Source organism: Sceloporus undulatus, chromosome 4 (genome assembly GCF_019175285.1).
Source record: "Sceloporus undulatus isolate JIND9_A2432 ecotype Alabama chromosome 4, SceUnd_v1.1, whole genome shotgun sequence".
NCBI classification, from domain to species: domain Eukaryota; kingdom Metazoa; phylum Chordata; class Lepidosauria; order Squamata; family Phrynosomatidae; genus Sceloporus; species Sceloporus undulatus.
The window spans coordinates 68,373,752-68,390,829 of record NC_056525.1 but is presented as its reverse complement, the minus strand read 5'-3'; the positions used below and the strand labels follow the sequence as shown (position 1 = coordinate 68,390,829).

Genomic DNA, 17,078 nt, shown 5'->3' with positions numbered 1-17,078 from the left:
TATAGGGTTTTATAGATGATGATCAGCACTTTGAATTGTGACTGGAAACAAATCAGTAGCCAATGAAGCTGTTTCAACAAGAGCATTGCATGTACACTGTAACAGCTTCAGACAGGTTGGTGGTGCTCTACCTCCTAGTTAATAACTTGCTCTATTGCTGTGGAGCAAAACGGGGGGCGGGGGGGGACTCAACTTAGTCCCTTGTATCCCAGTGTTTATTGCAGTAATGCTTTATTACTGCTTCCTGGTTCCTTGTTTACATACATTAGTAGCTTCTTCCAGTCTCACAGTTTTAAAAGACAATGCACATTGTTAATGGTAGTACAGTGCGGCCATGTTATACGCAGGCGCGCTATATGCAGACTTGAGCGTACGTGCTCAAGCCATGGGGAGTGTGCAGGGCGGCATATCCCATTCAAATGAGTGGGGTGCGCACGCACTGCAGCACCACCGCACCGCCACATGCACGAGCCCCATTCAACTGAATGGGGCTCGAGCATAGGCGGAATTCGCCTTACGTGGGAGGGTCCGGAACAGATCCCCTGCATAAGGCGAGTTTCCACTGTACTTAAACTCATTTTCAAATATACTGATAGTTCAAAAATACACTTCCTCCTTACTGTTGTAAGGTTTTTATCCACTACTCTCGTGTGCTTCCTGTGCACAGCTCCCTTCCAGAGCCTAGGAAAATTACTTTTTGGACTATAACTCCCAGAATCTCCCAGCCAGGGCAGCTATCTGAATCCTAAAATGAACAATTTGAGCTCTGCTACCCGAAAATCATGATCTTGCAGGTAATTTCTCCTCTAGCCAGGCTTCAAATTTTAGAGCCCAGCAAGGCTGGGTGAAGAGGGAAGACCAAGATGCTTTCACATGATCTAAAGGCAAGTCATAGGAATTTATCACATGGGAGGAATTTCTCTTAATTTCTAATGAAAAGAAAGTGGGGCCAGAACGCATTCACGTGAATTTGCTAGTTCAGCGAATTTACGTGAATTCGAATTGCATTCGAACTGACTTTCCATTGCCCGAAAATAGCTTGCCATTGCCCAAAATTGCATGTGATAGTTTATCACGCAATAACGTGAAACCCCATGATTGCGTTCAGACTGACTTCCCATTGCCCAAAATTGCATGTGGTAGTCTATCACACAATAACGTTAAACTAATAATGTTAAACCCTATGATTGCATTTGGATTGCCATTGGATTATACTTCCAATTACCCTTGTCTGAAAAAAAATCCATATTCCCTGAACCTCAGGAGAAGGCAAAGGCAAACCTCCTCTGAATAAATCTTGCCAAGAAAACCCCATAGTAGAGTTGCCTCAGGGTTATCATAAGTCAGAAACAACTTGAAGGGACACAGCAGCAGCAACAAGAGGCTAAATACCCTAAAGGTACCATATCCCATTTGATGTTAGAAGCTAGGTAAGGTCAGCCCCGGGTTGTACTTGGAAGGGAGACTGCCAGTGAATACTAGGTCTTGTGGGCTGTACCTGTATTTCAGGGGAAGGAACGGGCAAAAGCACTTCTGAAAACTCCTTGCCACGGAGTTGCTGTAAATTGTCAGACAACTTGAAGGCATACACCCCAGCACCCATACAATTTTAATCTTACTGGTAGTCCCGTTGAGTGAAAGACTGAATGGTGAGTCAACACTTAGGTGGATCCTATTGATTTAGTCAGTTTAGTCACAAGTTTGTTTGCTATTTGGGGAAAAGTTAAGCATTTCTCTCCTATTGGCAAATTGTCTCTTGGAATTTCAGCCTTTGCATCAGGCCTGTGAGAGAGACACTGAAATGAAAACCCTGTATTTAAACCTCCACAATCGTAATTTTACTGGTAGTCTCACTGAGTGAAAGATTGGGTGGTGAGTCAACACTTAGGTGGATCCTACTGATTTCCAGTAGAATCACTCTGTAATGTATCATTTGGCCCTTGTGTAGCGAGATCTTGTAGCACCTTTGAGACTCTGAAAGAAAAAGGTATCATTTGGCTCTTGGTTTGGCTTTTAGCTAGAATGCTGCTGCCATGGGACTTCTACTTTACAGGTCTGTGGCTTCCTGGTTAGTGAATCCGTTCTGGGTTTCCATCTGCATTTTAAGAGACTAATTCAAGGTGCTGAACCTGTTTTTGAGTGGGGTTGGGCTTAGCACCTTAGATAGCTCCTTTACAATTTGGAATAAAATCAGACACAGAATCACCACAGTTTTGTCATGGCAGCCACCAACCACCTCTGAGCTTCATTACCCTCTTTCTTGAAAGCAATTAGATGATTTATTCTTATGCACATCCACATTTTGTTGGCTGAGCTCTCCTGCTTGTGTACTGCTTTGTTATTTTGAGTTACTGTCATCAGTTTACATGTATGCAAAGGGATCTTGCAGCCCCCTTGAGACTAACTGAAAGATAGAAGTTGGTAGCATGAGCTTTCATAGACTTGAGCCTACTTCTTCAGGTGCATCAGTTTACGTGGTGCTTCCAGCTGGGATAAAATAACCAATCCAAGTGTGAAAAGAGCTAATATCACTGGTTGAGGCAGGGTGGCACGGCTGAAAGAGGGTTGGAAAGGAAGACAATTAGCATTTTTTTTAATTAAAAAAAGCAGGGCTGGTGGTGGAGAGCAACACAAATCTTCCCCCCAAACAACAACAACAACCCTATATCATTTAGAAAGTTTTCAAGCGTTACTTGCCTCCTCCATGTATGGACTTGAATGTAATGCCTTTGAATATGAAATGACCAGGAGAGTTATCTCACGTAAGCTAGAATGCATATGGATGTGCTTTGAAGTGATTGTCAAGATAAGCCTTAAATATATGTCTGCAAGCCCTAAGAGCCGAATTAAGAAGTATGAAACAGCTCTTGGAATGGCCTGACAAAATGTCTCATACTGTATCTGTTGTGACTTGTTGGGTGTAATATCAAGATGGAGAAGAGAGGCCTCCATTGTTAAACCACCTTGTGCCTTGAAACGTCAACATTTGATGCAGAACAGTGGGTAATATCCACATTCATGAAGAAAATAAATGAATAATATTAATTATACAGAGAAAGGAAAGTAAATTGAAAGATGAAACAACTGGAATAAGAAAAGGGCATTTTAGTGTTCGGGAAGCTGAAACACTACTGAAAGAAATCTGAAAAAGGAGACAAGGAGCTCATTCACACTACAGAATTATAGTGCTATGATTCCACTTTAACTGCCATGGTTTTGTTCAATGGAATCCTGGGATTTTCAGTACAGTATAGGGAGGGGCATTTATAATTCTGAGGCAGAGTCCTCTAGTTTCTCACCAAACCACCAGTCCCAGAATTCCATAGAATCAAACCATGACAATTAAAGTAAAATCACAGTGCTTTAATTTTGTAGTGTGAATGGACCCAAGAGCTCACCCTCCACCACCAAAAACCCTTTGTGGGCTTTTTAAAGCATGTTCTCTAGGACCAGATGTGTAAAGTGACTGCTTCAAACATCAGTTGTCTACTCATGTGAGAGAATGACTATTTTATAGGAAGAAAATGCTGATACATTTTGTGTGGGCTAGCCATGCTTATGTTCTTTGTTCTGACAGTTTAAAAAAAACAGAGGAAGCATACAGTCATTGCAGTGGTTTGAGAGGACACTATATTTAGAAAAAGAGGGAGGTGGGATGGTTTCTAAATTTTTACCAAGTAACAGAAACATGATGAAGAGGAAATTCTTATGACAAAAGTCAGCACTTTTGTCATAAGAATAGAAACCAGTGGCATTCATGCAATCACATTTTATAGAGGATTCAAAAATCTTAATAGAAATAATTAAATGGCAGGGCAATTGCATTTCACATCAGTCTCACACAATATGGCCCGTGGTAACAGACTGTGGGAGTTCTAAGTCCAAACATCTAGAGAGGCAAGTATTCCCCAACCCTGCCTTACAACAGCAAAGTTGTTAACTATGCAGTTGTCACACACATACATACACACAATATCTGGGAAGGGCCATTGTTAGAATTTGGGATGGAAATTACATGGTCTTCCAGATGTGTGGTTGGACTGCAACTGACAGCATTACTCACCATTGCCTGTGTTTGCTAGGGCTGATGGGAACTGGATTCCAACACCCTCTGGGATGGCTGCATGAATACTACCCTTGTTATAATTAGTGCCCTATTTCAAATATTCTTGTTTCCCACAAAGAGAAGGGTATTCAGTTGCAGAGAGACTCCTGGGCTTTCCTTTATCCTTCTCCCCAGCCATACTGTGGCTGTTTTGATGTAATGCTGCTCAGTCCTGGTTAAGCTGACAGCTGACCAAATAGGGTCAACTCTGCACTGTATGCCAGCAACCAGAAGCCAAAGACCTGGTAATTCCTGAATGTGTTCACTGTAAGCATTATCGGATGGGGATGGGATGTCCTTGTCCTGTCCTTCCTGTGCGATTGCGGGAAGGACTTTCAGATGACGTAGCGCTGACCCAGACGTACCATCCAGGAAACGTAAATGACAGTGATCGTGTGAAAGACTTTTATATAACATTGTGCAGTTCCTGTCATTGTCCCATCAGTGAGGTGGAACTGTCCCATCCTTGCTGTTCATTTTACATTAATGGAAGAACTTGTTAATGCAGTTCCACTTCACTGACAGGTTTATGACAGGATCGGCATGTCAAGAAAGTCTTTCACGCAATTGCTGTTACGGATGGGATTAGGATGCGCTTCGCTCCCACCCTCCATCTGATAATCTCCTGTGTCTTTTGTTTCCAAAGTGACCACCCAGTTTACCATTTTTTTTCCAGTGCCTGATCATTGGGGCAGGGCCCTGTGGTCTGCGTTCCGCAATTGAACTGGCCTTCCTGGGAGCCCAGGTAGTGGTGGTGGAGAAGAGAGATGCATTTTCCCGAAACAATGTGCTGCACCTTTGGCCTTTCACCATTCAAGACCTGCGGGGACTAGGAGCCAAGAAATTTTATGGCCATTTCTGCACAGGCTCCTTGGATCACATCAGTAAGTATGACAGGAAGGATTGACAAAGGTATCATCTATGTCAGTGAGAGGGTCAATCTGGCTGAGGAAATCAGGGTTTTTGTAACATTACCAAGCTTTAGTTAGCAATAGCCTGGAGAATATGCTATTGAGAGGGAACTAGCAATACCAATTCAAGGGAGCTAGTAGTCAGCATTGGGTTTCGGAGGTCCCAGTTAGGTATTTGATAAAGTACGTAAAATGGGGAAAGTCAGCAATAAATGCCGGTGCTTTTGAAGGACCAGCAACCTTCATTGCGTTTCCCAGAGGGAAGAAAAAGGAGGGGAGAGGCAGTTCTGACAATGAAAATCTGGCTGTTCTCAGTTCCTGGGGAAGGTAAAGAAGGGAAACACGCCATTTGAGAGTGACCCTCACTTCTCCACCAGCAGCTTCTCTATGATCTGAATTATCTCTCCCTTCCTCACCAGTAAGAATGAAGAGCAAAGCTCTTGCTGGGACCTGAAAGCCGACAGGTGGTAGGAGGACATGGAATTGCATCTGTGAAGCTGTGGGAACATGTAGGATCTCAGCCCATGTTTATTACAGGGAGCTCAAGATATGGGGCTTTATGAAACTGGAAAGTAGATGGCTAGAGTGGCAGAGCTGCATTTAAAGGGTGAGGCCCTTCAGTTGTTGTTGGACTGGTATTGCTATCATGTCTTGCCTTCAGCTGTGCTGGCTATGGAGGGCACAAGTTGCCTAGCCCTGCTTTAATTGCTTTGATTGCTTAAAAGAAGCTTGAAAATGTGTGTGGATGTGTGTGTTAACTAGTACAACTCTGGTTATTCCATGCCCCCCACTACAGGTATCCGTCAATTGCAGCTGATCCTGCTGAAAGTTGCCTTACTCCTGGGAGTTCAGATTCACACCAATGTGCAGTTTAAAGGACTTGTTCCACCATCAGCCAGTTCTAGTGAACAGGGTAAGAACTTCCAGAGACCATTCCCTCTGCAAGTCTTTAAAGACAATGCATCTGATCCAGGGCCTTTTCCTTGTTACATGTATATGTAGAGGGAAGCGTTAATAATTTTCTTCAAAATTAAGAGCTTCCTTCTAGGGCACAGGGACCCCTGTTACATAACCTGGGAAACTCCCCCACCCCACCCCCCATATGAGTGTCAGCTTCTCTTCTGCCTTGCTGAGAAGTGACTGATTTTGCTGCCACTTGAGTATAACCTGCAGAAAGCAAATATTGTTGAAACAATTATGGCTGCAACCAGGGTCAGAAACCTTTCCCCTGTAACTACCAAAGTGCTTTACCATTGGCCATTCTGGCAAGGTTGATGGGAGTTGTAGGCCAATGAGTTAAGTAGAATGTATCTTTTTGTGTCTCAAATGTTATGTTGTCATGTCATTGCGTAGGGGCAAAATAAGTTCAAATTTATACTTGGCAAAATCATTCAGAACTATAATAGTGAAAAGCTATTTCAGGGAAGAGTTTATTTTCTGTACCTTCTACCCATGTTCAGTTTTTCTTTCTGTGGTCCAAAACACACTGTAGCAATAATACAGTTTGAGACTGCTTTAACTGCCCTGGCTCAGTGCAAGGGAATCCTGGGAATTGTAGTTTATTGTAGCTTTGTGACAGAGAAAACTAAATGTCTCACAAAACCACAGTTCCCAGGATTCCCTAGCATTGAGCCAGAGCAGTTGAAGATGACTCAGCTGGATTATTTTTGCAATATGTTTTGGACCTATGTCATACAAACAAAGCTAGAAGGAAAGAAGCTCTTGTCGCCTCTCCCCTCTAAAGTTCCTAATCTTTGACATTACTCACAACAGTCAAGTTAAGGACAGCTGTGTTTTCGTGAATTTTCTATTTTGATTGATGGCTGTGAGTAGTCCATCTGCAAGCAATGTCCCAGCTAGAGAGTTGTCTAGGCAAGTAGATCAATGCTATTCTTGAATTTCAGAGCAGGATACTACAGTGTCCTCAGCAGTAACCAAAACAGCCTTGAACAGAGTCCTGCCTGCCTGGAATCTTTTATTGAATACAGCCCATTTCTACTTGCTTTATAAATGTATATGTTTGAGGAAGGGAGTAGATTTGACAGTCTTTACAGCAAGGATATTGATTCCAATTTCTCATTGCAGTCAGTGGCTGGAGAGCTATATTACATCCCAGCTCCTCTCCCCTGAGCAAGTATGAATTTGATGTCCTCATCTCTGCTGGTGGTGGCAGGTTTGTGCCAGAAGGTAAGATGTTGTTAAAAGCCTACAGTTAAGTCAATCTTCAAGAATGCTTGAGGAAGATGTGAGGTGGAATTTTCTTAAAAAGTCAAAGAGGCAGGATTTGAGGAGTATTTGAGAGATTTTATTTTTATTTATAGATTTGTGTGTTTTTAGTAGAGCATAAGATAGTTTCAGTTTTCTTCCCAATAATAATGTAAGGCTAAAGTAAATGCAGTCTCAGCATTGGTCTGGGAGAAGCAAGTGCTGTGAGCCTTCATCTTTGGCCTTGTGATGATGTGGAAACATTCAGGGGAATATGATCACCTGTAGCAACCCAAACTAAGGGTGAATCTTATTATGAATTCCAAAGAGGCCTTGCTGTATGATAACAAGAGCAATTGTCTAGTCTGGCTTTGCTCTGTCATTTTATGGCTTGCAAAGCAGCATGAACCACTGAGCTCAATAGTTTGGATCATAAAAGAAATCTGAAAGGCGACTTGCCTTGAGGCACTGAGAGGGAAAGCAGGGGGAGAGGATAGCATCTGTAGGGTTAGATCATTTGTTGGTGCTCATCCAGACCATATTCATAACTGGTCTGTGTAACTGCAAAAGGACCTACTCCCACTACCTCATCTTTCATTTCATTTCCCACATTATTCTCAGAATATTCTCCAGGCTTTTTCTACATTTCCCTAGATATGAGGGATGGCCCAGCCTTTGTGTAATAAAGTTTACTGGGACCATTCTGTCAGAGGCTGATTGTAAGGACCTGGGATAGTCACTTTTCTACCATGATTTTGAATTTTCTCCTAAATCTACTATTTAGAGCTGATAACTTTTTAGGGTGTATACCATTGCAACCTAGCTTACATATTCAACAACAAAATGCAACAATGCCAGAATAAAATTCCAGATTATTAAATTAGCATAAAATATCAGCAATAGCACTGAAAATAATGACAGCAGATAGATGCTTGCTAAAATATAGCTTCAAAAAACTATCCAGATGCAAACTCCTAGACAGCAGCAAAAATGTCTCTCTGTGGAGAGCTTACAAGTCATGCAAGGAAACTAAAGACATTTAACATGGCTCTTTATAGAGACAGCCCACTGGAGGGATCCTGAAATTCTTAGGATTTGGAGTGTTGGTTGGTTCCTTTACTACTGAAGGTACAGTAATAGTGAGACTAGTTGGAACCATATTGCAGCTGATGGAACTGGCCCCATTTTGGGTATATACCTTTACTTTGTCCACCATTCTTTTTGTGGCTCTTTCCTGGAGTGTCAGTCCTCCTCATCTGGACTGATGGGAGATTCTCTTGTATGTTTATCCCTAGGCTTCAAGAGGAAGGAGACTCGTGGGAAGTTGGCCATAGGCATAACCACCAACTTTGTTAACAATCACAGCCGAGCTGAGGTGGAGGTGGCTGAGATCAGTGGAGTAGCTCGCATCTACAACCAGAAATTCTTCCAAAACCTCTATAACAAAACAGGTCTGAGCTTTCTGTTTCCGAGTCTACAATTAATGATAGCCGTTTCTCTATGTGCCTTCAATGCTGTGTAATTCTATGGTTTCTAATGAGCCAAAACAGGGGGCTCCAGCCAACATATAGATGAAAATCAGCTTGTCTCTTTCTCCTTTGACCAGTCTCCTTATCGTCCTGGTTCCTTTTAATTTTTATGAATAATAACAGAAGCAGAATATATTGTTATTATTATTATTAACCTTCATTTATAAAGCGCAGTAAATTTACACAGCGCTGTACATACAATCTTTTTAATTGGACGGTTCCCTGCCCTCAGGCTTACAATCTAGAAAGACACGACACAAAGGGAGTGGGGGTGGGGAAGGGGCATCTCTAGTAGGATAATACATATAAAATACATAGCAATACAGGAAATGATTCAATAAAACAGACAACAAAAGAACATCAAATAGCAAGTGACAATTATGCAATGCCTGGGAACGCTGCCCTGAACAGAATGGTCTTCAATTTTAAACTGGGTCCAGTTTTCTGGAGACAATATTTGGATTGCTTTGTTAGATATTTATTTGTAGCTTAAAAGGATAGGAACTGCAATGATGGATTAGGTAGAAGGCCCATTTAACCTAGCATACTGTTTCTCACTTGTTGCCTCTTAGGAAGCCCACAATGCCTGCAACTTCTGATTCTGAAGGCAGCATATAGCTGTCCTGATGAGTAGCTATTGATAGCCTTCTGTCATCTAATCCTTCATTTGTCTTTCAACAATGCCAGGTATTGACTTGGAAAACATTGTCTACTATAAAGATGACACCCACTACTTTGTCATGACAGCAAAAAAGCAGAGTCTGCTGAAGAAGGGAGTCATCTTAAAGGTATGTGAGAGAATGGATGCTCCAGCAAGTACCCCATGAAAGATGTGGAGACTCCAGGCCATCTTTTGAATTCACCTGCTTTGAAGATGAAATGTCCTTTCAGGTTTAGAGTGGTGATTTACACCACTTCTTTGGTCTTTTCGGTCTTTTCAGTGTTTTAAGAAATGGCATACCAGTGAGTTTCACTTTTGGGTGGCTGATATACACAAACTGCAACATGTGCTTCTGCATAAATTTCAAACTTAAGGGGAGGAAAAGGAGGTTGTGTGAACTGGTTTATGTAAGTTAACAGTATCAGAAAGAAGACTTTGCCCTGGAATGGTTGGTTCTGGTTTTCAGCGTTTCCCCATGAGTAGGAGTCAAGACAAGTCACACAGAATATAGCATCTAGTGGAGAAGGCTTTATTCTGAACAACTTTCTCATGATAGCTATTATTGTGCAGAAATTATTTTCTACAAGAGACTATTCAGCTCTCTCTGTGTGTATGTGTGTGTGTGTGTCTACATGATTCTCTCTGTCTCTTCCCCCACCCCACACAGTGCAGTTTAAAGGACTATACTCCAAGAAAAACATATCCACTTGTTCCCACTGATTGTACAAATTGTTGCTAAAAAGCATTCACATTATAGATTAGTGTAACAAATAAAATTTCTCCAAGACCTAGCTGTGATAGAGGAATAACATTTAGAACCTGGGTTCTAAATAGTATCAGAATATGGGTGGTGCTTGGAATAGACAATGATGTGAGAAGAGACAAAATTGAAGATACAACAAATCAAATTAGATGCATCTTGATCAGGATGCTTTTTCTCTAGTCATGTGGATATTGAACACTTTTTGCTTGTGAGTACACATCAGAACCCCTGTTATAAGCAAGGTTCTGATGCTTATTATATGTTGATTTTCTGCCTTTGAGCCCTCTGTCTCCACAAATACCCTGGGAGCATTGTAGAATTCCACAAGTATAATAATTGTATCCCACCCCCACCCACCCCAGTTGGGCTCAGAGCAGCTCACAATTTCAAGTACACTTGTCCCTCCATATTCGCTAAGGTTAGGGGCACAAGACCTCCGTGAATATGGGAAAACCACAAATAACAAAAACACCATGTTTTTACCTGAAAGGACACCTTTCTAGGTCCTGCAATACAACTTTGGTCAACGTCCGACAGACACTGACCATAAAACTTCAGTGGAGGAGCTACAAATGCCTAGTAGAGGATTCTCTCTAGGAATCTCTAGATCTTTCAGTTCAACTTTTAGTTAAACTTGACCATAGAGTTGCACTGGAGGACCTAGATATTCCTAGAGAGAACATATTAATCAAATCCGCAAAAAAACCCTACATGGCTTGGGCCCAAAGTACTTGAGGGAACGCCTTCTTTCCTATTGTCCGTCCCGCACACTAAGGTCCTCTGGAAGAAATCTACTACAGCCAAAAAAATCTAGGCTAACATCAGTTTCCCAGAGGACCTTTTCTACTACTGCTCCAAAACTATGGAACGACCTGCTGGAGGAGATCCATCATATTTCCACTCTGACAGCTTTTAAGAAAGCACTCAAGACGGATCTCTTCCGGCAGACCTTTCCAACTTAGTTACCCTCCCCAGACATAGAGATATTTGTCCCCTCATCTGTCTATTCTTCCCCGCCTATCTTTCTGCCTATTTTTTTGTTTAATGTCTTTAATGTTTTTAATGTTGTTATACTGTTACTGTTTAATTCTGTTTTAGTACTGGGAATGGGGGGGGGGATGGGTCTAGGGTTTTTTTTTTTTAAAACTCTATTGTAACTTGATGTATTTTACTGTTGTAACCCGCCCGGATTCTTTGTGATTGGGCGGGCTAGAAATAAATCTTTATTATTATTATTATTATTAATTATAATCAAAGCCGCAAATATCAAAGCCGCAAATATGGAGGGATGAGTGTACAGTCAGCTCTTTGGATCTGGGGGGATTCGGTTTTGGACTCCCCCACAGATAGCAAATTCTGCTGGACCTCAAGTCCTGCTGTCCTCAATGGAGGCACGACATGCATGCAACCACACTGACGTGGCCATCTATGGATGGCAAGCCCAGGGAAGAAAGGAACCAACTGTACAATGAAAAACATACAAAAAGTGAACACTAAAATAGAATTAAACTATTTACAGTATTACAACAATCCACCCTCAAGTTAAAAGTTAACATCCCAGTGTGGATGAAGGATTGTTACTGTGGAAGATATCATGGTGTGTATCCATCTCTAGGATAAGCTGGACATAGAGAGTTTGCTGTCTCCAGAGAATGTAAATCCAGAAGCTCTTCTTGCTTATGCCAAGGAAGCTGCTAACTTCTCCACCAACTACCAGCTCCCCAATTTGCAGTTTGCACTGAATCATCGCGACCAACCTGACGTTGACATGTTTGACTTTACCTGCATGAGCCGCTCAGACAATGCAGCTCTGGTGCGTGACTGTAATGGCAAAAAGCTGCTCATTGGATTGGTAGGAGACTGCCTTGTGGAGGTGAGCACATCCTTAATAATACCAGAATAACTGTATTAAGAACAGGGGCTTTTTTAAATGATGGAAGCTGTGTACATTTTGAGCATTCTTGACTGGAGCTCTTCTTCAGTTATCTTTCCATTAGAACCAAATGGTATGTTCACATGGCACACTTTTCTGAGACTGAACCACAACAGATTGCATTACTGAACACGTTGTTGTTGTTGTTGTTGTTGTTGTTGTGTGCTTTCAAGTCATTTCTGACTTATAGCGACCTTAAGATGAAACCTATCACAGGGTTTTCTTGGCAGGATCAGAGGGGATTTGCCTTTGCTTCCTTCTGAGACTAAGAGAGTGTGACTTGCCCAAGGTCACCCAGTGGCTTTTGAAGGCTCTGGAGAACAGTCTCCAGAGTCATAGTCCAACACTCAAACCACTACACCATGCTACCTCTCTGTTTCAACAGACACATCTTAAATACACTACTATTAGAGAAGCCTAAGATATAACATTTTTCACTTTGTGAAGGAAGAGCCTTCAAACATGTGTTGTCCTCTAATTTAGTACAGTTGCAGGAACACAACTGAGATTTTTCTGAGTGTGGTTCATCTCATTTCCCATATATGGCCTTAGAGTATCATTTTGCTGAGGGATTGTATACCCACTCCTACAGTTTGTTTAGCTTCAATGATCATCCAGCAGCTGGGAAATGCATTGTGCCCTACCTGGAATTTTGTCTTTTGCACTCATACAACTCCACTCTGCTGTCTTACCAGCTGATACATGCAAGGGAATGGGCCCCATTTAGTGCCAACATTTCCCAAATACATGCTGTGCACAGAGAGACTCCCAAAAAAAGACTACAACTGCCATATTAATCCTAGAACTCCAGTTTCTGAGTTTTTTCTGTCTAATTTCATTGTCTGTTGAGCTTCAGGCCAATATGTGCCTATAGGGCTATTTTTCCTATTGTTGTTATGTAGATCAGACTTCTACTTATTGCAACCCTATCTTAGGGTTTTCTTGGCATGATTTCTACAGAGGAGGCTTGCTACTGTTTTCCTTTTAGGCTGAGAGAGTGAAACTTGTCTAAGGTCACCCACTGAGTTTCTATGACTGAGCAGGAATTTGAACCCTAGTATTGCAGACTCTAACACTCAAACCACTACACCATGTTTTGTGGTAGAATCATTTTTCTAACTGGCCACAAATCTTTCCTCATTTTATGTTTCTTCCACTCTTTAGCCGTTCTGGCCCTTAGGCACTGGAGTGGGCAGAGGATTCCTGGCTGCTTTTGATGCTGCCTGGATGGTAAAAAGGTGGGCCTCAGGGATACCCTCTCTGGATGTGCTAGCAGAGAGGTAAGTGCCCTTGAGAAGGGAAATTCTCTGTCAATAGTGTTGGGTTGTGGGATAGGTAGATATCATCTGTTGTTAGTTAAGAATGTAGAAAGAATGGCAACCTTGTACTGGACTAGTATTGCCTGCAAACCCACCACAAAGTGAAAAACTGTTAGAGATGGACAAATGAACAGAAAGGAGCAGCCCTTTCTTCTGTGCCTCTTCGAAAACACATAAGTCTGATACAAACGGGCAACAAGCACCATACTGGGGCCAACATTAGGGCTCGGGAGCACAAAGTGACCGCACACTCCCAAGCCCTACCGCACCATCTGCATGGGGCCGCCATGATGACATATGCGCAGCGCAGCATCCAAATGGTGCCATGCCATGCTGTCATCAGCGCATGTAATGGTGCTAATGGCACCGTGCACGCACCCTAAGAAGTATTTAGGGCTCCTGGAGGCCGCAGCGTTTGGTTGCTGCTGTCTCCATGTGGGGCAGAAAGGGGCGGCGTCTTGGTGCTCCTTTCTGTCCGTCTGTTTCGGACCATAGTCTCAGAAGTTCTCACCAGTGTGTAGCAGTGGCCAAGAGGACCAGAAGATAGAAAGAAAGGGAGGCAGGATTCTCTATTGAAGCTGCAGGAAGGTGTATGTATCCAAGAGAAATCAGTGTTGCTCCTTAGCTTCACCCCTACAGAGCCAGGCAAGGTGGGAGAAGAGGGACTTTTGTCAGGAAAGCGAAAAACGTATGGTATGGGAGAGTGATCTTACTTTTTTGCCTGGAGTCATCTAAATTATGAAAGCTGACTGTATTTGAATCTTAAGCACTGCTAAGGAACTAAGAGGGGGATATTCCTGCTTCCTTCCTCCGCCAGAGAAAGCTTATATCAGAGGCTGTCACAGACGTCACCTGACAACACCAACAAGAACATCAATCAGTATAGCATTGACCCCATCACACGATACCCAAACATCAACCTTCAAGCTATCAAGGCCTCTCAGGTATTCAAGGGACCTATGGTGGGGGGCAGGGGGGAGGCAGTCGTGGTAGTAGTAAGAGCAGATCTGGCTCCCTGACAGTTAGCTGATTCTTCTCTTTGCTTCACCTTCTCTTTTGCAACTTTTTAAACATTGACATCCCACTAATTCTGCAACTCCACGATCCATATTCCAGCAAGTAACAGAAATGTTTAAGGACACTGATGATAAGGGCTGCAGAACAATATGTTCTGAATATGTTCTTGTTCTGCTCCCAGCTAAGAAATAGGGTGTGGTGTATTTTCCAGTCTGAAAAGATGAGGGCCACACCAATTGACCCTCAGTTCCTTGTTTTTATTCTATATACAACATGAGAGAAGCAATACCAACTGCATGCATCTTCTTTCAGGTCCGCAACCTGTATGTGACAGGAGAAATTGAAATGGACCAGAAGAAGAGGAGAAGTCTGGACAGTCTGGAGATAGTCTATAAAGGCAAGTCTGAGTGGCTTCCTCCCTGGCTACTGGTTGCATAGATCTATCTGAAAGTAGGCCTCCTATTCATTTGTATTCCATATTCTCCCTTCCCTTAGGTGTAATGGCTTCTTGATTTCTCTGTGACCATGCCAAGCCTTCATTGGATGTAGATCACAGAACTGTAGAGTTGGAAGTAATATTGGAAGTCACTCAGTCCAACTCCAGTGCACACACTCCCCATGCAGGTTGCAGTTCCAGCATCCCTGAGATATGACTGTCCAGCCTCAGTGGAGGAGAAGCCTCACTTCCTGAGGTTACTGTCTAACAACCTGTACATTAGAAAGTTTCCCTTATGTAAAGCTGACATCTTCCCTGCAGTGTCCACTCACTGGTTCATTTACTCTTTCTGTTCTGAGTGCCATCCTCTCTATTACTTCTGCTTTGTATCTGAACAACAGATATATGGGTAGAGCCTGCTACCTATTAGACCAAGATGTGTGCCACTGTTACATACTGTGTCTATTTTATCTCTGTCTTTCTTGAAGAACTGCTTTTCTAGAAAATAAAAATATTTATATCCCGCTCTTCTGTAGCAAGACAATCAGAGTGGCTCTCATTGTAGAATACAAAGACACAGCTGTGTTAGTCTTGATCAGAATACAAAGGGGTCTTGTAGCCCCTTTGAGACAAAGTGAGAAGTTGGTAGCATAAGCTTTTGTAGACTAGGTCTACTCCATGCATCTGATGAAGTAGACTATGAAAGCTTATGCTGCCAAATGTCATTCTCTCAGTTAGTTTCAAAAGGTCTAAAAGATCCCTTTGCGTGTTTTTCTAGTAGTAGTTGTGAGCAGTACAGAGCTTGTGAAAGGGTTCCATGTCTTCAGCAAGCAAACTAGAGCTTTGGGTTGAGCTGGATCTATAGTGCAACAGCATACCCAGCATGAAAAGTTACCATTTGGACTACCGCTCCTAGAATCCACCACCCAGCATAGTCATTGGCTTTGTTGGCTGAGACGTTTGAGGAATTGTAAACCAATAAAAGAAAGAAAGAAAGCTTTGAAGCTCAGAGTCTACCTTGTCTCTTGGCAATGATCCACTTTTTTTTCCTGTTGTCGGAAAGAAAAAGGAGGTTAGATGATTAAATCCTAGTTTGCAGAAGTCCTTAGACTATAATGCAGAAATTGAGAGCCAGTGTATTGCAGTGATTAGTTGCAGGAGGTGAGAGTTTGGAATTGTGCAGCTGCCTGGATGTTGTTGAACTATAACGTCCAGCACCCAGGCAGCACAGGCAGTGGTTAGGAATACTGAGAGTTACAACATCTGGAGGGCTGCACTATTTCCATCCCTGGATTATTAAACTGGACTGAAGTTAGAAAGATCTGCAATGTAATCCCCACTGAACCATGAATCTCACTGAGTAGCCTTGGGCCAGTCACTTTCTTCTGGCCTGGCCTACCTCACAGGGGTTGTTGTGAAAGTAAAGTAGGAATGAAGAGAACTATGCAAGCCACCTTGAGCTCAGCGAAAGAGTGAAGTGTGTTATATTTAGCTAACAATAACTAAGTCTTGTAGTTGAAAATGTCCTAAGGATGTGATATAAAGGCTCTTTTGCCAATTTCTGTGTCCTACCATGATCTTAGCTCTCTGCTCTTTTTCTCTTTTCCCCATGAAATGTCCCCCTTCCCCTAGATGCCAGCAGAGCCTATGAAGAACTCCTGAGCTGGTGTCAAGCTAACACAGCAAGTTACCACAGCATCAAGGTTGAGGACTTCACACACTCTTGGAAGAATGGCCTGGCCCTGTGTGCCCTCATACACCGCTTCCGGCCAGACCTTCTGTGAGTGTCCCTTGGGGAAAGTTGAAGGGAAAGAATCCTTGCTAACAACAGTAAATGCTGATTGTATGTTAAAGGCAAACTCTGTGAAAGTATGGGAGAGAGCTATGTAATACTCCACTCCCTGCCTGAAGCACATACAAGTCAAATCATCAGGGTGTTGTGGTTGGGTCACCTTTGCATGTTATAAGGTTGTAAGGCATAAGCATTTCAGCCAAAACTTAGAAAAATTACTTCTTTGGTCAGTATCAGCCAGGTTCCCCTAGCTAGGGGATATTCTAGCAATTGCAATCCAAAAGTTTTTCATTTGATTTTGACTAATAGCTGTCCACTCTACATCTCAGCATAGCTTCTTTGGGGTAGTAATGTCAGGAAAAAGCCACATGGGATATATAGTCACAAGAAATATAATATGTATATGA

At 42.5% G+C, this 17,078-nt stretch overlaps 1 protein-coding gene across 3 annotated transcripts in view; it reads left to right on the top strand.

Moving 5' to 3' along the window:
* The window catches only part of MICAL1 (microtubule associated monooxygenase, calponin and LIM domain containing 1), a 60,187-nt gene that overhangs the window by 19,745 nt on the left and 23,364 nt on the right, over window positions 1–17,078 (top strand). For all 3 annotated transcript variants that reach the window (XM_042464193.1, XM_042464191.1, XM_042464192.1), the window contains exons 3-12: window positions 4,782–4,989; window positions 5,813–5,929; window positions 7,102–7,203; window positions 8,517–8,672; window positions 9,438–9,538; window positions 11,790–12,047; window positions 13,272–13,387; window positions 14,244–14,370; window positions 14,756–14,840; window positions 16,512–16,659. In XM_042464193.1, the coding sequence (XP_042320127.1) occupies window positions 4,782–4,989; window positions 5,813–5,929; window positions 7,102–7,203; window positions 8,517–8,672; window positions 9,438–9,538; window positions 11,790–12,047; window positions 13,272–13,387; window positions 14,244–14,370; window positions 14,756–14,840; window positions 16,512–16,659 (1,418 nt within the window). The remainder of the gene's footprint in view (window positions 1–4,781; window positions 4,990–5,812; window positions 5,930–7,101; window positions 7,204–8,516; window positions 8,673–9,437; window positions 9,539–11,789; window positions 12,048–13,271; window positions 13,388–14,243; window positions 14,371–14,755; window positions 14,841–16,511; window positions 16,660–17,078) is intronic.